The 27,891-nt window shown below is 36.7% G+C and overlaps 2 protein-coding genes across 6 annotated transcripts in view; one reads left to right on the top strand and one right to left on the bottom strand.

Annotated features, from left to right (window-relative positions):
• Positions 1-208: 208 nt before the first annotated feature.
• LOC135205482 (aspartate dehydrogenase domain-containing protein-like) lies at positions 209-8,223 on the bottom strand. The gene is made up of 7 exons (XM_064236194.1): positions 8,085-8,223; positions 7,817-7,876; positions 4,615-4,714; positions 4,447-4,531; positions 3,475-3,654; positions 720-949; positions 209-527 (listed from the first exon to the last, which is right to left on the bottom strand). The coding sequence occupies exons 2-7, from the start codon at positions 7,857-7,859 to the stop codon at positions 338-340; spliced, it is 828 nt and encodes a 275-aa protein (XP_064092264.1). The 5' UTR covers positions 7,860-7,876; positions 8,085-8,223; the 3' UTR covers positions 209-337.
• Positions 8,056-27,891, top strand: part of LOC135205481 (protein Mo25-like) — a 49,245-nt gene continuing 29,409 nt past the window's right edge. Inside the window, exons 1-3 of one of the 5 annotated variants that reach the window (XM_064236193.1) lie at positions 8,056-8,194; positions 22,790-22,934; positions 27,243-27,407. In XM_064236193.1, the coding sequence (XP_064092263.1) occupies positions 22,833-22,934; positions 27,243-27,407 (267 nt within the window). In that variant the 5' untranslated portion in view covers positions 8,056-8,194; positions 22,790-22,832. Of the gene's footprint in view, positions 8,195-8,387; positions 8,567-15,326; positions 15,639-15,883; positions 15,905-22,789; positions 22,935-27,242; positions 27,408-27,891 lie in introns of those variants that run through there. The other 4 variants (XM_064236191.1, XM_064236190.1, XM_064236189.1 and 1 more) reach the window with 4 other exon arrangements.

The following is a 27,891-nucleotide window of genomic DNA, read 5'->3' as shown; positions in this document are numbered from 1 at the left end:
GGTGTTTGTACATCTTCTGTACAGACATTCCTATACATAGCTTAAGCCAAAAGATGATGTGTAGATGGAAAGCTAAAAATAGCCTATGCCTGATGAAAACAAAAAATGGGGCCTGCACCCTCAAAGATGCAATGGATTGGTTGCCTGAAAGATGGTACTGTGGGTAGTTTTTAGAAATGACTAAGGTTGGAGAGGAAAATGAATTAAGTGCATTTAAGACTTTAATTCACATGAATGATGGTTTTATCATCTGAGAAACTATACATAGTCAATTAGAAAGTGGCCCTTTAAAGATTGAAATCGGTTGGAAAGTGGTGGTGTATCTTAGTTGGGGCAATTAGCATAGATGAACTCCTGGTCCTTTTCCAGTGGCACGAACCATTGACGATAAGAACGAAGCATAAGTTGCTGTACCTGTGACTGCTCCTGGTGCTGCTGGATTGTTTCGAACTGTTTTCACATTGAAGTTCTTTCCAGCCACTTCTGGTCCTGTTACATCTACCTCAACAACATGCCAGTCTGTTAATCTGCAATAGTATAATTATATATTGTATACTGTGGTGTGATTTTTTATAGTTCAAAAGTTAATTCAGATCTATTGTTCTATATTATCACAAATGCATTACAATACTATTCCCATAGAATTCAACTTGAAATCTTTCAAGTTCCAAGAAACAACTGGAAGGATTATTCACATAATTATTGGTGCTCTCACTCACTTTGGATCTGAAATGAGGCAACCTTGTACCCCATTAAAGCCTAAGTTATGTGCAGCCATGGCAGCAGCTGCCATGGTGTTGACATTGTTTGGCGCCAAAGGGCATAGTTCACGTACTGGTCCATCATAGAGAACTACAGCATCTGTGCCTTGAATGCTGTCATTCTTAGCCTTTAGGGTCCCTTCCAGTTTAAAGCAGCTTGGGTGCTTTTTCATTGTGACTTTTAGGGCCTGGAACAGGTAAAAAATTGATTAGAAATAAAATTAGAGAGAGCTCTGCAAAGTTGTAAATAGAAAATGTTATTTCAATACCATAGATAATAGTCATCAGCCACTATGTGGTCTGTCCCTCTCACTCACCAAAATTCATACATTTTTTATCTGATGAAAAGATTTAGTACTTGCATTATCATTTTGACATCCCACTCCTTTCATTATTTTCATCATTGGATGATATCCACTTTTTTTATTTGCTTTATTTTGCATGCTGTAAGGTTTTATTTTGCATGCTATAATTATAGTAGGGTCTTGTTTTATTTTTCATGCTGTAAGTAAAGTTTGGTCTTTATTGGATTTAATTAGCATATTGAGTGCCTTTTGTAATTTTTGTGATCAATATCCAGTACATTTTAGAGCAGAAATTTATTCACTAATGATTTTTTTACTATTTACTTATAAGTTTTACATTTTATATGTGAGTCATGTGTTTCCTATCCTGTCTTGTTTACACAGATTGTTTGGTACAGTAGACCTATGGCTTATTGGATTTCAGTATAACAGATTTCATAGATTGTCTGGCAGCATCACAAAGTATGTCCATAAAACTATCAGCTTGGTAATTAGCATAAAAATAGAAAAATGCAAAGCTGTTTGAAATGTATGATTTCAGCTGGCATTTCTGAAACCCAGTTTATACCTTGACTCAGGATGCCCTACACTGTTAGTTTCTTAGATTTATTATTTCTTTGCACACTAATCCTTTGTCTCATGGCTTACATGTTGGTTTTCATCTTGTTCTCGCACTGTGTGATTTTGACAAAATCACATCTGATTAAATTATTCATTGTTGTGGTAACGAGAGCAATAACACATGTGACTGTCAGTCAGATGAAATTGGACATTTAGACTAAATGTCTTAAGCCACCACTGTGCAATGGTGCATTTTGTTGTATTCCCTAGACCTCTAAGTCAAGCTATGATTGAATTGAATGTTTATTATCTGGAAAATTTGTTATGTAAATGTAAATGTCAGCTTCTATGGGGAAGTGTCTCTTGTTGCTGAGGTAACAGTTTTGAAATTGAATGGTTGAATATCAAGTTAAGAAAAGAGTATTATTTGTTATTTTAATAGGCAGTGTTTGATGATCTGTGGCATTATCTTTTGGGCTAAAAGTCTTGAGTAATAAAGAGTAGTAAATAGTGCTGCCAGAAGAGATTTTTCTGTGATGCGGTGGAGTTAGTTAGCATTGACAGTAATAGAATGGATCCATCACAGTACTTCAAACTCAATATTTATTATGTTGGACCCTTTCCCAAGAACTTTGGACAGTTGAATGTTGCATGAATCTTCATATAATTGCTGACCAGTGGCATTGTGATTTCTCAAAGAGAAAATGGAACTGTCTGATTATAGTATGAAAGTGTATGGTATTTCCAGACATATTTTTTGAATATGTTTTGCTTGATATTTTATGTAAAATGGATGAGATTCAGTCTCAAAAGTTGATAGATGTTGATATGGTGAGTGTCTTAAAGACACTTGGAACATACTACTTTGGTCATGATGGAACTCAGTGTAGGTTCTGTGTATGCTTTTGTTGTCTCGGTAAGTTTTGCAGCTCTGGATAGAAGTGAACCTTCCAGGTTGTCTACCAAGAAGCTCATTATATACTCATATTCAGGAAAAGTGGTATGCTCTAGGTGATCCTTTCCCTGAGGCCTCAGGAAACATATATTATTCCAATAATACCTGGAACAAGCAGTAGAACCTTTACCACAACAATTGTAGGAAGAGGGAGAATTATGGTAAAAACAATGACCAATCAGTCTCATCAAACTTAAAAGGTAGATTTATGTTTATTCTTTGCAATTTTTTTTTTTTTCTGCTTAGAAATGTGAATACTTTGGTTGCCTGTTGGGTATCACTACTAGGATAAATTCATTAAGAGAGGATAATGACTTTGGGTATTATTATTCACCAAATTTCCAATAGAACACTATAGAGTCAGTAGAGAAGTGCTGACCCAAATTGGCCATTGCCAAGTCTTTTCTTCTCGTATATAGAAGGAAAAGTAAAAGATTAGGTAACAGAGAGTTCACCCTCTTAGAAAGAATTCCTTTCAGATAAAACGATGGTAAAATATGTTTGGAATATGTTTTATGATACAATAGAAAATTAGAATTTTACAAAACTTGTAAAGTATGGTTTCAAAATACTGTGCTGTAATGTAAATGAGTGATTCTTATTCTATTGATGACATTATTACTTCAATAATAAGCAAAGATAAATTTTTTGTAAATACTGTAATATGAAAACATGTTTCATATTTCTTTTAACAGTAAATTAAGCATTAGTGGTATTATAGTACGTTATTGACACCCTTGTATGTGTATTAAACACAGCTAAATTTTTGTGTGTCATGCCTTGTTCTGAGTCATCATAGTTTTATTTTATACAGTAGTTTAAAGGACAGCATGCCTACTGATAGGAGTTTGAAGAACAGAAGTTGTGCAACAGAATCTTGACTACTACTTACTCTAAGAGTCCCTCTGTCAGCCATCTTTAGAATGTCCTCCCCACCCCAGAATGCTCCAGCTGGGATGTATAATCCATGTGATGTGGCAGCTTGCCTTAGAGCATCCTCAATTTCTTGAGAAGCTAAAGCAGTTGGGGAGCCAACAAGATAGTCTGCTGTTTGTAAGAAATGCGGACCATACTGAAATAATGAGAAGACTGCTTTATAATTTGAATCAGAAGGACACTCCATATATTTAAGTACCAGTAGTAAGATTAGTCTTTGAATTGTGACATATTTAGGTGAATATTATTTTTAAACGTTTATTACTTTATCTCCAAGTCACATACATAATTATTAATGTATGATCATGATTTATAAATTAACAGCCTGTACACTTTGGAGTAGTACTGTCATTCCATTTTGTAAACTTTTATTTCTAAAGTTAAACTGGAAATATTAACTTAAATTAAGGAAAAGATAATAATTTACGCAGTACAGGAATAATATTCCTTTATTAATGGTAGAGGTAAAGGAAATATTTTGGGAAGAAGAGATGTATCCAAGTCTAATGCTGTCACCAACAGGAGCACTTAGTAGAAGATATTCCTCACTCAGTTCCACTGGACAGCATGTAAATCAGTTAATACCAATGAATGCATGATACTTATGACTACTTACTGCCATTCAATTTTATAACAAAGCTCAGTGTTGGACCTTTGCTTGCCAAGGTCTACAGCAATTTCAGCTTTGTTCTACAATTTTAGAAAGGAAGCACAGAATACTTGAAACTCAGTAGCATGACACAACACTTGTATTAAAACAGATTTTTATATTTGTTTTCTCCTTATTGGTTAATTGCTATGATGTAAGTTTTGTATCCATTATTCTTCGGTGAATACCATTATACTGTAGTTACTATTCCTATTACATTTTCAATTATTTTTGGGATTAGGGGAGACAAAGATTCTCTCTTTTATCATTTTAGCCTACCTTCTCAGAAATGGCAGGATGAGCAACTTCAACAATTAAATCTGGGTTGAACTGGCCACATTCCTCCAAGTCTTGGCAGATGTATCTGGAGAGAAAAGAAAAAGGTTTAATACTCCATTGTTTGACCTTTCACAATTTTTATCAGAAACTGAAATACTGTTAGCTTACCTGTTTTCAATAACTTTTTCCACAACTGAAAGGGTTCTGTTCCATACAAAAGCCAACTCTAGGTCTGATTGTTCCAAAACAGCATTTGTTAGATATTGCCCTGAAAGCATAAAATTTAGCATTAGTCTTCTAATTTAGCCCTAATTAAAGGGAGTTTAGATTGAGTATGTATTAATAAAAAAACTATTAAAGAATAAACTTTGCAGTTGCATTATCATCAAAACTGAAAATGCAAGTTGAAATCCACAACTTGTAATACTATACACAAGTCAAAAAGAAAAGATATTTTATAAAGAAGAATTAGTGAAAATCTTATATGATTAGGTTCAAGGTACAGCAGTAATGATTAGAGGGCTATAAGTATTGAAGGAAGTACACAGGACTGTATTAAGTAGATATTGCATTTGGCAATAAAAATAAAATAACAGTAACAGCCTAAATGAAGTAGAAAGATATTTCTAGTAATAGTTATGAAAGTAGCATTAATAGAGTAAAGATGCGTAATCTGCATATTAGGCTTCCACTAGTCTATACTACAAAGATTTTGGGCACTGACAAGGGAATTAGAGAATTTTGAAGGTGTTGTATACAGACTAATCATATTATAAATAAGGAACTTTGGTGGGAGAAGTGTTGAGAAGCAGGTGGACAGGAATTGTCATAAATATGAAAGAGCATTATGAAAATGAGTGAAAAGTCATACAAAGTAATAGAAAAGCCATAGATAAAGACCTAGACTAATTGGGAATTTAAGAGACAAAAACTGTTACAACGTTGGTAATAAGGATGCTGCTTTGTAGACTTTTTGTTAATGCTCATAACAATGCTGCAAGTTCAAAGATGATCTCTGAATTGAAAAGCAGGAAAGGAGAGTTCATTCTTGTTAAGTTGGTCTTCAGGGTAAAACAGGCAAAGTAATTGTAATAACCACAATACTCTTAACTTTTTTAATTCACACTTTTTCAATATAGTTGTCACTGCAAAGCATAAGACTCAGATGGAAGAAAATGAAGAAATTCTGACCTCTGCAGCAGGATTCGAAGACACGTTCTTTGTCGTATAACAATTATTTCATAGTGCAACTGCAAGGGTTTCCTCATGTTACACCCTTCAGACCTACCTGCTCTCAATTTCCTTTTTTTGTACTGAATATCCTCATAGGTCCCAATGCTTGGCCTTTGACCTAAACTCTGTATATTCAATTCAAACCCACATACAGGTCAGGTTACCAACCTGACCTCGTCCTGATACTCTGAATACGGGTTTGAATCTTACTATGGACGTCTGAATTTCTTCATGTTCTTCCATGTGGGTCTTAGGCTTTGTAGTGATAAGCATAAGCATATAAAAAAATTGTGATGAATTTGGGAAGTTTAACGGGCATTGTGATTATTAAATTGCGTACGTACCAGATGAAAAGTTACCAGTAGATTCTATTTACACAGGTATATAAAAGGAAAGTTCATTCATTCCTTAAGTTTTGATATATATATGTTATGTATGTAATAAAGATATATAGTATAAATATCATATATATATATATATATATATATATATATATATATTATATATATAATATATCAAAACTTATGGAATGAATAAACTTCCCTTTTATATACCTGTGTAAATAGAATCTACTGGTAACTTTTCATCTGGTACGTATGCAATTTAATAATCACAATGCCCGTTAAACTTCCCACATTCATCACAATTTTTTTATATGCTTATGCATACACACACACCACACACATATATATATATATATATATCTAATAAAAGGAGCCCATAAAAAACACCAAAATGTAGAGAGAAAAGTACTATATTTCAGAGACTGCTGTCTCTCTCTTCAGTATATGAAAGAGAAAATTTACAGAAATATAGTACTTTTCTCTCTACATTTGGTGTTTTTATGGGCTCCTTTTATTAGATGGAATTCTGTTGTTACAGAACACTTTTACCAGTCATATATATAATATATATATATATATATATATCATATATATATATACTATATATATATACTATATAATATATATATATTATATATATATACTATATTATATATATATATATATATTATATTATATATATATATATTATATATATATATTATATATATGCCCTTTACATATTTTAATGCATGGAAAAGTTAGTTATACTATATAAGAATGATTGATACATTTATTGAGAGATGTACCATGAGAGAGTCACAGTTTCCTTTTCCCATGTCGAGAGATATATCAGTAGGGAAAATTACTTCTACTATTGTCAAGGTAGAAAATGGGCCTTTACTTTCATCAAGAGGTGCGTTGCAGGCGAAAAATATATCACCTGCTTCCTGAGTGAGTAAGATTCACCAGATGTGAGTGCAAGTCTGCCTCTGCAGACTTCAAGTGATAACCTGAGATAAATTCAACAGCAATGATAAAGTTATCGAAGTGGGTCAGACATCTGGAAATGATCAACGAATGCTTTCAAAATGACTCCTTTTCATTTCTAATGGGAACTTCATATTCAAACCCATCCTCATCCCTTGACTTACCTTCATTGACAACAGATCATCGGTCTCAATTTAACAAATATAACAGTTTCCGTTTTTTACTTGGGACAATGAAAGAAATACTTGTCAAAGGCAACTGAGAGACAAGACAAACAAATCTACTGGTAACCTGAAATAAAGTATTTAAACTACAGCTTGCAGCTAAGTGACTTAAGATTACTTGGACTGCATGCGACCTGAATTCTGAATGCCATGGATGTCCAGTACATGCAAATGTATAATGATGTTATTCATAAACATACGCTCATGAAAAAGAACAAAATTATATTCTTGTATACTAGATTAATTGCCTTTAAAGTATAGATTTCACTCCGGCAGACGTAACGTAATGAGTTATGTAAAGAAGAAATTGCACCTTGAGACTTGGCTGTCTCTCGAGCTTTTATTTATTTTTATAAGTTTTGATGAACAAGATGCTATTTTTTTTTTATCCGGTGTCAGTTCTGGAAATTTACTCTTTCATTAGATGCAGCTGTTGGTGGTGGCAACGTCATTTAATATATTTCGCAATTTGTGTTAAAATAGGCATTGAAAACGCCAAGTACATGAAGACTTAAATATCTGTAGAAACTAATAGGTTATCTGTAGAGAGAAGAAAAAAGAGAATTTGTTATTCGACAGTGAATAATATACCACGCTTACCCAGATGCCCAAATCCAACGATGCCAATCCTCCTCTTTGTCATGATTAGCTTAAGGGTTTCTGAAAGGAAATTCCGTCTATTGATTTCTATTGCATTTTTATTTAACTAATATAATATAGTCACTTCGTTAACTACTGAGTGATGAAGAAGAGAACTACAGTATGGTGTACGGGAGATTGCAGACCAGAGATAGTACGATCTTTTTTCTTCTTCTTCTTCTTTCTTTTACAGACCAGCAAAGTAGGTGATTATCTATAGTTGACTCACGGCTATATTTTCTTTGTGAATGTTACGGGAAGAAAGGAATGTAGCGCGACCACACCCGAAAGACGAGATTCACAGAACAACCCGGCTTGTCAAGAACAACACTACCAGAGGTAACCAAGATCGAGCCACACAGAATACCATCCCTACCGGTTTTTATGAGTCCGGCGGTGGTTCTGCCCTCAGGCAAGGTCACATGAGTTTCTCTCTCTCTCTCTCTCTCTCTCTCTCTCTCTCTAGAATAGACCTGAGGTTGCACAGTTATCGACGGTTTATACAGTTTTAAGCAACTGTGGTTGTCCTCCACAGGAAATACATCGGCTAGTTTTATGGGATAGGCTTCATGTATGAAGATAAAAGACCAGGAACGTTAATGGCGGCCTGAGTAGTACAGACGTGAGACTGATAAACCATGGAAGTATTCTGCTGTGAAACCCCACGAGTTGCGTAGTGGCGATAGCAACACAAACATCTTGCGTGGGGAGGTAGGTAATGTGATGTGTGTCGTAAGTACTGAATAACAAACTTTCAAAAGTAAGGGTTCTCGCTAGTAAAAGCGAATATCATAATTGACTGTGGTCATTACAAGCGACTACTGTAGGAGTACTACATTCCGTCATCGGAGTGGGGCGTGGCTGGTAACAAGGAACCACAATAAAATAAAATAGGTTGGTAACTTTTCAAATGTAAGCAAATTTTGCATTTTACGCAGAGAATTGATAGATTGATTTTCAGACTTGCTGGAGAACTCTCTTTATTTATAAGCATGAAGATGGGTTTCGAATGTTGCAGACAAAATGAGAAAGCGGCAACTCTCCAATATATATTTGACATATTTTTGTGTACATTCATTTCATATAACTAATACTTAACAAACTTGTGGTGGACGCAAGTGAGTACAGGTAATAAACCTAAGGACGGCATATGGCCTTCTTTAATACAATGATCTCGGCGAGACGCTTTGCTAAATCCGCGTGCTCTTGAATACATTACAATGTTAATTGAAACTGCGCCCTGACTCGAACTGGATGTTCTCTTGTTAATACAAGGAAAGTGTAAAAGTTTTCATGTCTTATGTCTATTGTTGTAATCGTTCTCTGTAAGAGAGTAATGTCTCGGTGTTGCGTAAGAAGACTGGATGATGCATCGGGTCTTTTAATGGAGTAATTTTTAAGAGATGGATCGTACGTTTCGTTTCTTTCTTCTTCTTTATTTGTCACACTATCGGTGAAACTGCGTGTAGCTTATCGTTTCTCATAACGCTATCTATTTATGAGATGACCATTCATATACTTATGTTTTTCCTTGATAAACTTGTACATTCACAGTGTAGAAGGAAAGTCTTAACACTTGCTTGTGTGGTAAAAATGGGTAGCATTGTTTCTTGTTTTAATTCCCGACTAGAGAAGAACTTCAAATGTGTCTCCGACCCTTTGATTAAAAGAGAGAGAGAGAGCACAGAAAGGAAAATTCATCCTTCGCATCTGTAACTGAAATGAATATCTTTGTTTCGAGGCCAGAATGGAAAGCAAAATTAAAACAAACAAACTGTTCTCGGTGTATTGTGAAGAATGCCTCGAGAAAAATGATCTTACCGTCACTTATAGTCAAATCCAGTTTGAGGCAGTCTCCGTGACAAGTACAAAAAGACAACCCTTGATGGAAAAAAAAAACACCAGAGATATATTACGTCTTTGCCAGTGACATACTTTTCTCTTCGTCAACTATGAGACGCCGTAGTACTATTACTATAGAAAGTTACACTAGACTCTTGTTTGGCGGCGGGTTACAATGATTTAACTGAATTATTAAGTTTAAGCAGTAGACAATATTCTTATATGTGAAAGAAACAGCAGATCGAACATGAATACTATGCAGACAATTATAAGAATTAATTATAGGTCTACCATGTTTAGTTTTCTGTAGAAGAAAACTATTGTGTCAGTTATATCTCCCCGTCCGCCCTTAGATCTTTAAAACTACTGAGGCGGCTAGAGGGTTTGTAAATTGGTAGTACGTATTGATCATCCACCCTTCAATCATCAAACATACCAAATGCAACCCTCTATCCTCTGTAATTTTTGTTTTATTTAAGGTTAAAGTTAGCCATAATGGCACTTCTGGCAGCGTTATAGGTAGCAACATGGTCCACCACAGGACTATGGCTGAGTTTCATGGGCCGTAGCTGAGGCCACCACGCAACGGACAGAAAACTTTATTGTGCCGAAGAAACTTCGGCGCATTTTTACTTGTTCTTCATTGACGCCAGGCATATGAGCTTTAGCTGTTTTCACCTATTCTTTGAAATTTTCCTTCACATGCTATGTAAGCAAAATTCAAGGGGATTCAAGAACATGATTCTTTACATGCAGAGGCTTACACCAGGCTTCTGTAACAGTCTCGCGTTCCACAATTAGTTACGACTTTTCCAGGAGCAAGAGCTCGTGCTGGCATTAGGCCAGGTGAATCAACAACAGCTTGACATTATGTAGCAACTTCTTCACTTAAAGAGGAATAATATTTCAAGAAATAGCTCTAGCTATCTCTGTATAAAAACAAAGATTCGGTTCTCATGCAATTCTTTTGTGCCACATCCACCATTCAGAACCACACGTATGAACATTTTGGTCTTATTTTATTTGCAATATATCAGAGCAAGTTACCGGGAATGACATACATTCGATACCCGAGCAATCCGGAATGTTTTGGTACATTCCTTTAAAACCAACATTGCTTGTGTTCACCTAAACAGCGAATTATGCACCTTGTAGTCTGTTGACTTGTGTAGAGATTACTTAGGTATAGAAGTGAGAAATAGATTAGCAACTTCTTTCAAGAAGGCTTGCTGATAACCGGTGAGGTGAAACAAGAGCCACCTATTCTCAGAAGAGAGGGAGAGACTGTCTAAGTCAATGGCTTTGGTGCTGAACTGCTGTGGTTCATTTTTTCAATCTGCGTTCTTTCCTCTATCCAACGCAATTCATCTTGAATCTGGCATATACCGGAAACTCGCATCATATATCTGTTTGGGTTTGAGTTTGAGTTTACGCAGATTAGTCTTATGGTTTAAATATCTTAAAGATGGGATTTTTCCCACAATTAAGTTTTGGGTATTTATCGGTGTTATTGTAGATTAAGCGAGCTTTATACCAGCACGGGTTCTTGTTACTGGGTCAATCCGCAACTTCGTAACTTTGCAGATTTTTATAACGGCCGGAAGAAAATTAAAGAAAACGAGACTCCTTCTTTGTCATTACCTTGACAGTCGGATACCTACTCTGTGAGATCAAATGGCGGGATATTAATCATCGTATAAACAACAGAATGTATTTAGGTCACGTGTTTCACCCATAAAGAAGGGAACTCTTTTTAGGCAGTAGGTTACTTTCTCTTCAAGGGTGACTTTCTCGACGTCCAAGAACAGTTGCTCAGCAAGAGAAGATATTATGACGTCAAAATGTCAAAGAAAGATGGAAAGACTCGAAAGTAAACATTGATCATTCCCGATTCACGTGATCATTACCAGTGTTGGCTTTGAATGAGATTAGATTAATCTCCGCTACACACATGCAGACGTCCCGCCATGCAATAGAATGATAACGTGAGGCCAGATTCGCGGTGAAATACTCCGTACTTTTTTGCGAGTAGCACATATGACTAATGGTGAGGGATCATTCTGTTACATTATCGATCCATACATCTTCGTCGTATATACAAGTCTACAAGAGATTCCGCAGGGGAATAGTGCCGTCAGTGCACCTCATACGGTATAGCCGTTACTTTAGGTTCTCTGCAGCATCCCTTCGTCCCCTAATATCTGCAACCCTTTCAGCCCTTTTAATGTGCATTCGTTCGTATTATCTTTCCTCCATCTTGCTTTCCATCCTGTCCTAACAATTAATTCGCAGTGAAATGTCGACGTTTTCCTCCTGTCACACCTCCAAATTTTTTACTGTCAGTTTCCGTTTCAACACTGAATAACCTCATAGGTCCAGCGCTTGCTATTATGCCTAATGTCTATATTTTGTTATACTACAAGAGAAAAATACTGTCATTGATAACGAAAAGATATGAAGTACCGCGGCGATATCAAGGGCGTGTCATGATTTTGACTTATTGGTAAATATAAGATATTATGACACACACACACACACACACACACACACACACACACACACACATATATATATATATATATATATATATATATATATATATATATATATATATATTTAATATATACATTTGACAGCTAGGTCGTGTGAATTAAGCAAGAGTGTCCGTGTGGTCAGTGGAGTGATAAGTACCACCACATTAGAAAGGGAATGGAGGTGTCGTGGTTATTTTGACCAAAGGACGGAGACCACAGCAGTCTGCTACGACATACGAATCACTTCATAATCATTTAGGTATCGAGGAATATCTAAGAAACCTTTCAGCACAACATAACATAAGGATCGCCAATATTCAATCTTAAACTGAAAAATTTATTCCCAACTAAAACTGTATAGCTATATACTATATATATATAGATATATAAATAACTATATATATATATATATATATCTATATATATATAAATATATATATAAAATATAAATATATATCATAATATATTATAAATATATATTAATATAATATATACTAATAATATATATAATATTATATATATATTTAATATATATGTATATATATTGATCTCCACTGACGCACCCTTTACACTGGTCGCAGCTCTTGTCAGCTATCCCTTTAATCAGCGAGAATCAAAGAATCACGCGTGGCATTAAAAAGAAAAATAGCGGAAATATTGATTTGTGCCAGCACAAACGGGTGTCACGATTCATGATCCGTCCCGCTGGATTTAAACTTCGAGAATGGCGCGTTCGTTATATTTAATGCACCAGAATCTAGGACCTTTGGTTTTTTTTTTTTTTTTTTTTTTTTTTTTTTTTTTTTTTTTTTTTTGGTTTTTTTTTTTTTTTTTTTTTTTCTTTTTTCCATTTTTTTTACGTGATATCAAAATAACGTCTATTGGATTTTGATGTTACGTACTGACTTTGAGAGTACCGCAAGCGCAGATCATTTATGTCGTCGGAATGGTTCTCATTCCCTTCGTTGGCTTGCACCAGTTCTCATAATTAGACCTTGTAGTATCTGCAGCATTATTATTGCCCCTCTTACAGGCCATCTTCATAATTAGATGTTACAAAAGACATGTCCATGTCATATCGGTTTCAGATGAAACTGACATCGTGCCAGACTGCCAGCACGGACTCTTATTCCCTAACCAGCCGTATGTGCAAACCGTTATCACGAACTCTCTGTGAGAGCCATTAAAAAGTCACTAGCCTCTGGTTCTCTCCTCTAGAGTTGCTGCAGGACTTCCGTTGGGTGTGTGCGCACGTTTGTGCGCGTGTGTACCTTCTTTGTAGTCCTATATTACTCTACTGTTCGTATACCTTCAGCTATTTTCCTCTCTCAGGCACAGTCCTCTCTCTCTCTCTCTCTCTCTCTCTCTCTCTCTCTCTCTCTCTCTCTCTCTCTCTCTCTCTCTCTCAACTTGCAAGCTGCCTTTGCGCATCTTGCTGCGCATTCCGTCACCTCTTTATATGGCTGGAGGATGGTTTTGCCACGGTCCTAAGGGATCATTTGATTTCTAGTTCATTTTGATGACGCATCCTTTAGGCTGAAGCTATGAGGAAAATAATTTCACATTCTCGTATATGCTGTATCATATCCTTTAAAATGTTTTTGTTTCGTTTTCTTTGTTAGTTTATCTATTATTAATGTAAAATTAAATACACTGCAGGATAACGCATTCCGAAATTCATATTTTTGTTGATATACATATTGTGAGAGAGAGAGAGAGAGAGAGAGAGAGAGAGAGAGAGAGAGAGAGAGAGAGAGAGAGAGAGAGAGAAGTTATAATATATGCAGAGCTGATAAAATCTTTAGGTACGATTTCATTTTTGTTTACATGCATGAGTTTGTGATCTGGAAAGATACAGTTAAATGATGAAATTTATATTAAAGATTAGGTAGAAATGAAGGCATCTTTACATTAAAATCACAATGGCCGATAGAACTGTAGTATGGAAGGTCTATAGCTCTCCTAGTTTTCGAATAACTTCAATTTTTACTTATAAATTTTACTTAGAGAAACAGCTAGCTGGTCTTTGTAACCTACTTCGTGTCATCTGTGCAATAAGCCAATTTTTTTTATTTATTCTTTTAACAATGACCTGACGTGAGAGAATATTTAGACTACACACACACACCACACAACACACACACACACACACACACACACACACACACACACACACACATATATATATATATATATATATATATATATATATATATATATATATATATATATATATATACAATAACTCTGGAATACAAAGCACCCTGAGGTACAATTTGTTCATTTTCTAAATCATGGGAATTTTAATCTTAATTAAACCTACAGTACCTACAAATTCTAAATCAGAAATTGTTACATGCCTGCAGTAGTATGGTCCTGTCGTTACCGGAACCTTTTGAATTTCACGTAATTCCGTAAATCCAATGCCACGCAACATGAGGGTATAGAATACCAGTGGAATTCTCTTCAAAGACGCATTTGTGACAAAAATAGATTCTTTACGTGTACGGGGGACCATTTGTGTGTGTTAAAGGTTGGTTAATTACTACGCATTTGTGTTTTGCAGTAAATCATAATAATTACATAAGCAGTAAAGTAGAAGCCCTTTGTGTTGATTAATAGTTCACCAGTAAAAACACAATTCAACCAAAAAATCAACATTGCACAACAAAATATGGCCTTTTAAAATAGAGCTTTCTTACGAAATTCAGAGAAATTTCCGTTCAAATTTGGCGCCGAAATTCTTAAACATTGGTAAATATATATTATATTTTTCTCACGTTCGTATGAAAGATTGGAAATTTATTCCGATAACTTATATTGCCTATTTATAATTTTTGGAGACAAAATATACAATATTTATCGTCATTTTACAATGACTAACAAACCAGTCAAGACTTTCCTTGATAACGTGGTTATATATCTACGTCATTCCTTCACCTTTACGCTTTTTCATATTTTAGTATTCGAATGGAAAGAAATAAAATATCTTTTCGATAAACAAGTTTATCTTCACATTCCTATAAACACCGAATCGTTCAAGAAAACTTGCAGTAGTCCCCAAATCACCGATTACGATTGGCCCCCGTGTTATTTCGCGTCCGACGATTGGCCAGGTTGATCTAACACGGCGTTATGATTGGCAAGGCGGCGTTATGGCGCGTTTCGATTGGCCGAACGTGATGAAATCGCGTTGCGATTGGCCCAGTCCTTAGCCATGGAGTAGTAAAAGTGTCTCCGAACATTTGCAGTCTGTGGGTACTGATAATAATCACTGTTTAGGAGAGCAAGATACCGAGGCCCACACGACCCATCGTCGAAAGGATTGATTGACTTCACGCCCCAACGCCGCCCAAAGAAGGAGAAGCCTTTGATTCGTTCCAGGAGGCGAGACACACGATCCCCAGGTATTATGGCACGAAATATGGCGTGGCTGGGGTTTCCAGGCCTGCCTCTTCGCTTTCGTCTACCTCTTCCACTCACTTCGTTTGCATTTCTTTCGGCCTCCTGACGTAGACCCAGTGTGGCTCGCTTTCCCGTGAGGCGTCACGTCAAAGAAGACGCGACTGGACCCCCACCAGCGTCTGAAAGACGTAGCCTAACGTAGCCTAGGCTGGTGTACAGACCAGCCTAGCCTGAGCTCGGCCTGTGCTGGTTTACGTCAGGTTTAAAGGTTCATTAGAATGCTTGTAGGGTCAGCGGCTTTAGTGCATGGAACCTGTAAAGAAGTCGTTCGGTTTAAGCGAAAATTGTACCGTAGTTCGACTGCATAGCGTTAGGGCGGCAAGGACTACCCATTTACACTAGCTATTTGTTGACATGGGATCTACTATAGGGTTAAGGACGAAGATGTCTCAAGGGCATTTATTATACATCGGTGCACCACATGCAGTGCACTGTAGGCATTACGTGTAGTTCTTTGCACCGTAACTTCGCCCTTTAGCTGAACTCCTTTTTACTGTACTTCTTAGCTACAGCTATTCTCTTCTATCTGCTTTTCCACCTGCTTCAACAATTGTTTCATAGTGCAACTGCCAGGTGTTCCTCCTGCTACACCTTTCAGACTTTTTACTGTAAATTTCTGTTTCAGTGCTGAATGACCTCATAGGTCCCAGTGCTTGGCCTTTGCCTGAAATTCTTTATTCAATTCAATAAGGGCATTTACCAAGTAGCCTGCAGTAAACGGTGGTAATTCTAAGCCCTCATTCCGCTGTAAAGTAGACTATGGCAGTTGACGTTTTCCTATGTTATTTTACTTACTGAACAAGAATTTAAAGTAGTATTTATTCTGATGACTAATTAATCCCCAGGGGCCAGTACTACCTAACCACAGCGAAATACATTGGACGCCCCAATCCCTAGTGGATGTCGTATTCGCGGTTACGTTCCTTGCTGTCCGTGCGGAACTATTCTTTAGAATTACCCTGCAAGAAACGTAACTGCGAATACGACATCCACTAGGGATTTCGTATTTCGCTGTGGTTAGGTAGTACTGGCCCCTGGGGATTAATTAGTCATCAGAATAAATATTAATTTAAATTCTTGTTCAGTCAGTAAAATAACGTAGGAAAACGTCAACTGCCATAGTCTACTTTACAGCGGAATGAGGGCTTGGAATTACCTTTAATTCAATAAGGGCAATTAGTAGCAACCTGCAGTAAATGGATTATCTAACCTGGGGTGCTGGTTCTTACTGCATTGGTCCTAGACCCCCACACTAACATGACCTAGAATGTTGTAAGTCTGAGTAAGTTGCAGGTAATCATTTTACCCCTACTTTCCTGTACATAATTTAACATAGGCTAGGGAGACTGTTTCCTGCAGTCCTGTGACCAAAACCTAACCCAGAGTGAAATAAAAAAAATTCATTGCAACCGAACCTTGCATACAAAATCCAAACAGTCAAGGGGTTTACCGTCTTTGTTTACTATATAGGGTAAAAAACTGCATGGTACAGGGGTGGACCATGTACGATCAATGTGTACAACCCCAAAAAAAGTATATACCTTATAACGCGTCCTGACATCAGAGATGGGCATCGGACGCGACTTCTTGTTGGTGAGAAACGGAGCTAAAGACCTCTACTCTGGTGTCAGGACGCGTTATAATGTACTTTTCTTGGGGTTGTACACATTGATCGTACATGGTCCAGCCCTGTACCATGCGATTTTTTACCCTATACTGTCATTTATTTATGGTTTTATGTATTTACCAAGGAGCTGGTATGAAACGATTCACCCATTTTGCAAGTGAACTGTTGCCGAACAGAGGGGCGCGGCCCTAGTTTTCAGTTTTACCCACCCATCTTTCCCTTTTAGCATTGCATACATCATATTCCTTACATTAGGGTTGCTATTGTCTGCTAAAGGCACATATTCTATGGAGGAGAGGCAGCTGTCAGTGAAAGCAATTATTGCTTATCCAGATGGAGTTTTATGGACTTAGGATAATGAGATAGTGAAGGGTCATTGTTCTTTAATACTTTGTCTTAAACAGTGCAATGTTACAACTGTCGGCCATTTCAGTTGGTACACAACCTTGCTAAAAAGGAAGAAGTGAGCATCCACAAGTGCAATCACATAACACTTTTCAGATAGTCTTTTTAAATCTTATGGCAAGGAAAAATTAACTGAAGTATGGAAAAATATTGGCATGTAAGCATGAGAATTTATGAAATTTTATGTGAAAACTAGTTATATTATGCCTCCCAGAAAACACACAGATAGCTAGTTGTTAATAGTGCACACCACAAGTTATCCTGACTAAATTTCCAGGAAACACCTTGACAAAACAGCACTTGACTTGAAAAGGACTGACTTGCCTATTTTTTGTACGCTTTGAACACCCTTCACAACAATGAAGGCAGTTTCCCTCTTCTGAATATGAAAGGTAGATTATATGTAGTGTCAAATAGGTTGGGCCTTCAGGTCATGAATTTTGCCAAGCATGTTGGGACATGGGGGTTAAAATTAAGAAGCGCTCATAACCCTAGATTAACATCTGTAGACTCTCATAAAATGTTATATATACAGGTTACAATGCTGTTTCAGGTCGAAGCAGGTAGCATTGTGGATGGAGTACTGTCAGTGAATAATATTACTAGAGTTGAGTTGAGACATTACCCTCCCACCATTAATACTCGAGTGTCAGTGATGTTTGCTACAGGAGATATCGCAGTGATACATATCGTATATTGGTGGTACTCCATCTGCATTTCCTCTTGCCTTTCTTGTATTTCATCATGGATGGAGAGAGCAAGACTTGTGGTAAGGGTAAGTTGATGACACACGTGTGGTGCTTCTCTTTGCCCTCCTTTTCTGCCCACTGCCTATTGCAGAAGAGCAGTAGGAGGTCTTGGAAACCCTCCTACAAGAAATCTCAGGACTTCAGTTGAGCATTGCCCTTCCCCAGGATTGGTGACATTACTGCTCACCCACCTGCAAGTTCTGAGGTCATGTGATAAGTCACTCCATACATTTTGTTTGCAACAACACAGGTGTAGTAATATACATACCATTAATGAATGGGTGGCAATCATGGGCTATACAGATGCACTAGTGGATAATTTACCTAGCTGTCTGGTACATTCTGGACTAGGTTCCTAAGCCATGCATAGCTGGAATGATTTTCAAGTTTGGAGAGCCCCAATGAATTTTTAAATATTTAGTTGATTTTAATCCTACCATGGGGACATTTCATGCAGATATGTATTATTAATTTCTCCCATTTCCAATTTCTGTTCATTTATGAATTAATCTTTTGTCATTCTAGTGAATTTAGAAATTTTATTTTATGGCCTGGTTAAATGACTTGGGATGATAATTAAGTCTGCTTCTTTTAGAGTAAAAAATTGGCCTTCCTTATCTTTGAAGTATTTTAATGGGAGGTTAGGGGTATGATTACCCTTGGTGCCACACCATTATCGAGTTTGTAAATATTAGTCTTACTATTAATGAATGTCTTGCCTTGCATTTATCTATGAGTGTAGTTGCCCATTCACACTTGAGGCATTTTTAAAAAGTGGGTACGCATATAGTCTCTCTCTCTCTCTCTCTCTCTCTCTCTCTCTCTCTCTCTCTCTCTCTCTCTCTCTCTCTCTCTCTCTCTCTCTCTCTCTCTCTCACAAATGTTTTGTTTCAATGTTCAGGGAGTGCAGTGTATTTACTGAATAAGTTGTTTGTGTACTCAGCTGTATAGAATGTGTAGACGGAAAAATTATTGGCAGTACTATATCAGTATGTGTTCCTGAAGTTTAAACACCGATTCTTTTGGAGTGTATGTGTACTACTAAATTTTCAAGTTGATATAAATTTCATTAAGTTTACAATACTAACTGCATGGTGTGGCTAGGGAACTTGCCTGTATTATTTTTTTTATACAATACTAACTGCATGGTGTGGCTAGGGAACTTGCCTGTATTATTTTTTTTAATTAAAAAAACTAGATATTTTGTGTCATAAGAACAAAATATGCATGTTCTTGAAATAAAATTGTAATGAACACTACTGTTCTACTTCAGTTGAATAAATGTTCACTTCTATATCATATATAAGTTTCCACTTTTTTTCAGTTACTTATTTTTCATGTACATTACAACCTCTGTAGTTTAGTTGTATGTTATAAATTTTTGTGCATTAGGATAGGTGCAGCTCGACTTCATAAACTACTAGGACAAAACCATAAGGGTTAATCATTCTGGTGTATGGTGATAAAAGTATATATACTATGTATCTATAATTGACTCTACCTTGGTCAGTTGCTGCATACTGTTGTCATGGTGGTCTGTCAACCTTTGATGTCTTTGTTTGATTTGGGAAATGCCATGGGACTCCATACCATTTAAAATGCTGTGAGCCATGTAAGAGACATTGATGCAGACTACTGAGCGAGAGAGAAAAGTCTTAAACATCAACTTGTTCAGTTCATGTTCAGTATAAATTCAGATGAGAGCAATGGTGAAGCAGTAGTGTGAATATTAATTTATACTCCATAGGAACCTTTTCCTGTATAATACAAATAGTGTAGGTAGTAGTCTTTGTTTCATCCGTAATTGTGATTGATGAATATTGTGATGGTCATGTATGTATGTGTTTATTATTACTGGATACGATAATGGACAATATGTAGTGTGAATGTCATTATCACAATTGAAAAGAAAGAGCAAAGGGAGGTAATTGGAAACAAGGTAGATATGTGGTGTGAAAAAAAAGTTGAAAAAAAGATTACAGTGACTTGTATCCGTGAGGCCATTTTTCAGCCTAAAAGGGATATTGCTAACTAAACTGTTCACAAAAATGTTATGACTTTATTCTCTCTCTCTTATTATAGGTAGTGCTAGTTCTAAATTAAGGTAAAAAGAAAAGGATACAAAAAGACAAGTGCAAGCAAAACCAAGCTTTGTTTTAGCTGGATGGTCAACAGGATTGCTTTTGCCATTTAATAAAGGACACATAAACACTTTAGTACTTCATATAATCTATTTAGTCAGCATTATTAATTTACTTTGCATATGGGCTATTTGAGGGAGAAGTTCATTTTAGGATTAAGTTTTGTTACAGGTAATTATTTGAAGTAAATCTATTATTGGGGAGTGTCACTTCCAGCCAGTCATTACCAACATGAAAAAAAAAAAAAAAAAAATTGTACTGTACAGTAAATTCTTGAAGTAATGGATATGCAATTTCAAGATTTGTACAGTAATGTAAAATAGAAATAATGAACAATAGTCACCTTGTTTAAAGATGAGGATAAATTGTGAATCTTTTCCGGATATTAAAACCTGCTAATATTTTATCCTTTTATGTATTGTAAAAGGATACAATTATTTGTATTATATTGAATGATAATAGATTACTTCATTAAGTTTGTGACAATTGATGAGAACGTGGGTTCTGTAATCGTACTGGATTATCTCTTAATCATTATCAGTCTGAATGAGAGGCTGCTGAAGCAGTTCAGTTATTTATCACTCCGTATGTTGTAGTGTTGCAATATTTTTTTTAATGAATGTAATATAAGATGTGCACATGTTGAGAATGACCAATACAGTGTTAGTTAATACTAAAGGGAACATTGGTAATGCTAAGTAATATGTGTTGCTAAGTAACATGAGTGTATAGTTTTTTAAAATCCAAACTATCACAAATTCGCGGGAGTCAAGTTGCGTTTTTTGTATGATGATAATGAGATTAGGAAAGAATAAAAATATTGTTTTAGGGCTTAAAAACTTTCATCTTTAAAAAAGGAAATATAGTACCATAAGTGGAATGGTATTAAACTAAGTATACATATGTATTATGGAGGGGCACTCGCATATGTTCTTCATGATCATGGTAAATTTTATTATGTCAAAGTTAACGTCATAGGCTGAGAATGGTTATTGTCTGTGGTGCGTTGATATAATTGCGTTGTGTGCTTGGACATTTTTATTTAAAAAAAAAATTTGTTTCTAGCATATAGACCTTGGAAAGCTTTTTTTTTCCATGGCATATTGACCTTGAAAGTAATATGAAAAAGTATACATAGTTTGCAACATCATGTAATTATCTGAACCCCTTCCTCTTTGTTATACAGGTATTGATTTCTGTTTATAAGGGCAAGAGCCCTTATAATTTATTTTAATTTTTTTTTTTTTTTTTTTTTTTTTTGCTCAGTCATTGTACTTTAAACAATAAATTTGATTTTTGTTTTTTTTTGTTTTTTGTTTCTCAGTCATGGTACTTTAAACAATAAATTTGATCATTTTTTTTTTTTGTTCGGTCATAGTACTTTAAACTTTTTTTTTTTTTTTTTTTTTTTTTTTTTTTTTTTTTTTTTTTTTTTTTTTTTTTTTTTTTTTTTTTTTTTTTTTTTTTTGCTCAGTCATGGTACTTTAAACAATAAATTTAAAACTGACAGAAAAGCCTAAGTGTATGGTAATTAGATTTCACGTATGTTGTATTTGAAGCTCGTGAAATGCAAAATAGCACATAGTTTAATATTGATCATTTAATATCAGTGGGTTTTCTTGCTTAACCTCAAGGTGGAATTGTGGTCCTAGAATCACATTATTTATTTTGTAAAGACAAACTCATTTTCTAAATGTGCAAGTAATCTCAAATACTTAATACAGTGGGCCCCCCGTATTCGCGTTCTCCGGATTCGCGGACTCACACATTTGCGGATTTCTCTTGGGAACGTTTCCCTGCATTATTCGCGGAAAATTCGCATATTTGCGGTATTTTTCTGAGAAATATCCATAAATTCCTGGTTTTTTTGATCAATTTCATCATAAAATGCACTTTTTGTGATAAAACTTAAAAAAACCAAGTATGAAAATTTTTAGTGGTTTTTCTTGAGTTTTAACTAACAAAATAGGCTGTTTTTAGTGTTTTTATATGGGTTCCAAACATTCGCGGGTTCTAACTATTCACGGGGGGTCCTGGTACGCATCCCCCGCGAATACGGGGGGACCACTGTACTGTTGTATTTTTGGGAACCAGTGCTAGGCATTTCTTAGGTAAAAACCAACATAACGGCAAATTGAACATGAAATCTTAATTCAGTATCATCTTTTCAGTAGGTGATGGTGTTATAGAGGGTAGGGGAGGAAGGCTAGCGCGATGTCCCTTTTTCGCAAGAGCCCGAAGAGTCCCCAAGAGGTATCCAAAGCACTTAAGGATGCTCTTACAGCACTCGAACGGTCAGATAAGAAGGCTGAAAAGGTAGGTTAAATTTGTTTTAAGGTTTACAATGGTGCTACTTTTTGTTTAAATCAATTTTCATAGCTTTTGTTCCCCTCCCCCCCCATTTTACTTACAGCCGAAGATTCATTAAGATTCATTACTGTTTTGTTTCATCGCAACCCCATCAATTCAGTTGTGCCCACATTTCCGGTATTGAACAGCTTGAAACAATCATCAGCCCTTGAGAGGAAAAGAGCAAATTACTCTCTCTAACTCTAGTTTTGTCAGTATAAGGTGATCAGCATTTCTGGGATTCTCCATAGCCCCAAAATGCCGCTGCCTCATATATGGAGACAATAAAGTTAAGAGGCTGAGGTTTACAGAAAATACTACCGTAGACATCCTCTGATCACTGTGTTTACTCCAGTAGATTTATAAAGATGAATTCTTTGGTTTGAGGAGATACCTTGCAAGATAATCCAACCTAAGTGGCATCTTTTGTTGGTTCTTTAGTCTTAACATATGAACATCTGCAGGAGACTTCTGTGCAAGACCTTACCATGAAGACTGCAACTATCTTGACATTTATATCTCTCAATACATTTCAGCAAGCTGCTGTTCTTGGGCCTCATACCTAAATTTCTGTGTAGGTACAAAAATTGTAATGTACCAAATAATTATTGAAATACAGTCAAACCTAGGATTTCATACACCTCATACAATTCTGTTTTCATAGACTTTTTCAGTTAAATTTTGACTTCGGTGTCATAGTATTCTTGCATTTCGTACAGCTGGAAACGATCCTTCCAGAGCCCACTTCATGACTAGCCTGGTATTGAGCTCCCAAACTAAGCATCCCCTGTTCTCTCATAACCCATTCTGCTTTTGTGATTTTTTTCTTTTATGCTCTTTCTTCAGTGCAACTGCTAAACAAGCATAATGGGGCCAAAGAAAATTCCTTCTGTAAAAAAGGCAAGAAACAGAGGGTCATTCTGTTATTCTCTTGTTGGACAACACCACAGTGGTAGCCTATGTGAACAAACAGGGAGGCCTGGTTTCTCAGCAACTTCACGCCTTGACCGTCGAGCTTCACCAGTGGGCAATCAGCAATTCGGTAGAGCTCTCAAGCCAGGTATATCCCAGGGAAACGGAACGTGGTCGCAGGCAAACTCAGTCGCCAGGATCAGATCCTAGGCTTTTCTCAGAGAACAGTTGGGCACATGTCCAGCAGTCTTAGGAAGTCAACTTCCGCAGTTTACCAAGGCAAATGGGCGAATAGCAGACTTTTTAACCTTCCTCAGACTAGAAACGTTTGTCTGTTTCTGCCATTAGAGGCTACAGGGCGGCACTGAGTTTGGTGTTACCTTAAGTGTATTGACTTCTCTTCCTGGGAACTTTCCCTGCTAGTTAAGGGGTTTGAGCAGTCAAGTTCTCCTGGAGAGCTCAAGCCTCCAACGTGGAATGTTTCCTTGGTGCTTAAGAGCTTAACTAAGAGTCCCTATGAGCCCTTGCGTCGCTCATTTAACAGGAACCTGACGCTCAAGACAGTTTTCCTTTTGGCTTTGGCATCTTCCAAGAGGGTAGGAGGGCTCCACGGTCTGAGTTATGAGGTGAAGCACACCAGGGGTTGGAAGTCCGTGTCCTTCGAATTTGTCCTGGAATTCGCGGCCAAGACTCAAAATCCCACGGTGCATGATGACAGGTTCACTTCGTTTTCCATTCCATCACTGACTGACTTTGTGTGTGGTGATGCTCAAGAGCTTTTGTTGTGCTCTGTCTGGGCCCTGTGTTGCTATCTTAAAAGGACCAGGCACCTTAGACCAGGCTGCCGCAGACTTTTTGTTAGCACAGGCCATACAAAGAAAGAGGTGTATAAGAATGCTATCTCTCTTTGGATACGGGAAGCCATCAGACAGGCATACTTGACTTTGATGATTCCTCCACCATCACGTCTGTGCAGGCTAGAGCACATGATATTAGAGGTATTGGTCCCTCTTTGGGTTTCAAAAAGAACTTGGCTGTACATAGAGTGCTGAGTGCTGTTACTTGTTTATGCCAGTCCACGTTCACTTCCTTCTGTCTTAAGGATGTTGCCCACAGATCTATGGACACATTTTCCCTGGGTCCTGTGGTGGCTGCCCAACAGGTTGTGTACTCATAGTTGCCCCTAACAGGGCACCTTTGTATCTTAGCTAAGATGACTGTGTGGATGAGAGAATGAGTGAGTTGGCTGGTCTCCTTCTTTCTCTTGTACCTTTCCTTCTTCCTTCGGGCGGTTTAAGGAATAGACACGTCATTTGCTGGACTGGTCTGATACAGGTGAGTAAGGTAGTCATACTGGTAGTGTGGTCGTGCAATATACACTATCTTACCCACAATTTGGTAGCATAGGCTCCACTCCTGGGCAAGGAGGAGTTGGGAGTAATACAAACCCTAGTGTCTTGGTTTGTTATTGGAGAGTCAAAGTTTCTCATTGGTTCCCTATACAATGGTTATCCCATATATCATTGTAAGTCACTCAGGTTCTGAGTGGTTAGATATCAGTTTATCTAGCTTCTCAAATGGCTTCAGTCCCTCTCCAAGAACTATTTCTTTTGAGAGCTGGACTGGTGGGTAGGCCCCCAGCCGGTCTAGGATGTCTTATACCTCCCTCCAAGTATGAGTCTATCCTATTGTTAAGACCGAGGGTTTGTTCGCGTATGAACAAATGACAAATTTTCCAAGACAATTTGTGTTTTTCATAGCTACAAACCTGAGGTCTTAACGTTATACTGCCACCATTAGCTGCCCCTCTATTTGTTAAGTCATCCTGAGTTGAGAAAGACTGGCATAGATGCGTGGCCCTTGACCATTCTTCACCCGATCTACGCATGTGTTGCCGGATATCACAAGATTCCTTGCTTTCATCTGCTTTTTAACTGGATCTAGCTAGGCGCTAGAAATTATCATATTGTTTAGACCTCAAGTTTGTAGCTATGAAAAATACAAATTGTCCTAGAAAGTTTGTCATTTTAAGAAAGAACTCATTAGCAAAGTGCTGGAGGATGTTGCAGGAGAATTGTCATCCCAACAAAGATGTTATCTATGTCACCTGTATCTTTAATGACAATGGTGCGTTTCACTTTAGTCATATTTTAGAGAGACCCCAGAAACAAATGTCTATGGACAGTTGTGCGACAGGTCCAGTGACTTGAGCTTGTCCCATTGCCAGTAAAACCGAGAGGGAAGTAACCACAGACAATACCAGTAAAAAATGAAGAGAAGTAACCCCAGATAAGGTCTTTGATACCTGAATTCATGAGGAGGGTGATTCCTCTTCCCTCTCCCAACCTCTCCGTAAGCGCCTCAGCGGCGTGGTTGGTATGGTATTAGCGTCCCACCTCGGTGGTCACGGGTTCGATTCTCGGCCATTCTATTGAGGAGTGAGAGATGTGTATTTCTGGTGATAGAAGTTCACTCTTGACGTGGTTCGGAAGTCACGTAAAGCCGTTGGTCCTGTTGCTGAATAACCACTGATTCCGTGCAATGTAAAAGCACCATACAAACAAACAAACAAACAACCTCTCCGTCTTCCATATGCTAACAAGTCTTCCATGAAGGTAAGAGTGATGTTTAATCATCCATTTCATTAGTCATTTATTTGTATTTCTCATTGTTTTCTGTATGTAAAACTTTATTCACTATAAAATGTCTTTAATTTTTAATGTTTTTGGCTGTCTGGAACACATTAATTAGATTTACATTATTCCTTATGGGAATTATTATTTCAGATTTTGTATGTTTGAACTTTGTAAAATGTTCTGGAACGGATTATTAACAACTACCGAGGTTCCACCGTATAAAATTAAGTGTTATTTTTTTTGCAAACCCATTGTCCATAGATGGAGTGGATGCCTTCCATGCACTCTATTCTCACCATTTCACATTTAGCCTACACAAGATATGTTTCAGAGGTGCATGTTTGAATGAACCCTCCTCTGTCTGAAAGACAAAAAACAGGGAGTGACTACGAATACTTGAGACGGTGAATATCATTGCAAAATGATTGATGTGCATATGAAAAAATGTTTTGTTTTAAAATCTGGATAGTCTGCTTGTTATGTCAAGTATTAAAATATTTTTGTCATTATTAATATGGATGTTGTCGTAAGGTCTAAAATTTTTATATGAAGTACATCTCAATAGTTCTTAAGAGGGCAAGTTACAAGAGTATTATTATGTACCTAATATATTTTTCCAGGGCATTATATTAAGTTTTATTTAATATCTTTACTTGAACAGTTAAGCATTACTGTATCAATACCATTTCCATTCATGTGTAATAATATACTTATGGTATTTTTTCAGGCTCAAGAGGACACTAGTAAAAGTCTTGCCCAGATAAAGACAATGCTATATGGCACAAGTGACTCAGAGCCTCAGGATATAGTGTTAGCGCAATTAGCGCATGAGTTCTATAACACTAATATGCTCTTACTGCTCATTCTCAATCTACATAGAATAGATTTTGAGGTAAGATGTTTCTTGTTCTTTATTGCTATTTTAATAAATTAAGAGTTAAATTTTTGCTAAGTACAAATTGTTGCCTTCCATTAGCATATCAGTTTTATTCAAATGGTTAACTGACTACTTAAGAAGAAGGGTGGTCTTTTCTTTGTTACTGGTAAGATGTTACCATGTTAACTTGAAAACTTCCATCATCCAACAGTACTCTAGTAACTGTTCCACCCGAGAGACTGTTAAGGATTAACCTCCCCTATACAGTTGTAGCCAGATTATCTTTGTTCCTAAGAGAATAGAAAGCTTCCCTATTACACTGATGTACATAGTGAAAGCTGTTAAAGCTTGGTAATACAGTAGCTATTTAACAGCAGGTGAGGGCTCTGGGATACCACACTAACACTTTGACTGTAATCATTCATTTTTTCTCCAGCTACGGTATAGTTGATATGTCCCCACAAGCTAGTACTGGACTTATTAATTGGCTGCTTTCGAA

Source organism: Macrobrachium nipponense, chromosome 24 (assembly GCF_015104395.2).
Source record: "Macrobrachium nipponense isolate FS-2020 chromosome 24, ASM1510439v2, whole genome shotgun sequence".
In the NCBI taxonomy this organism is placed as follows: domain Eukaryota; kingdom Metazoa; phylum Arthropoda; class Malacostraca; order Decapoda; family Palaemonidae; genus Macrobrachium; species Macrobrachium nipponense.
This window is presented reverse-complemented; position numbering and strand designations above follow the sequence as displayed.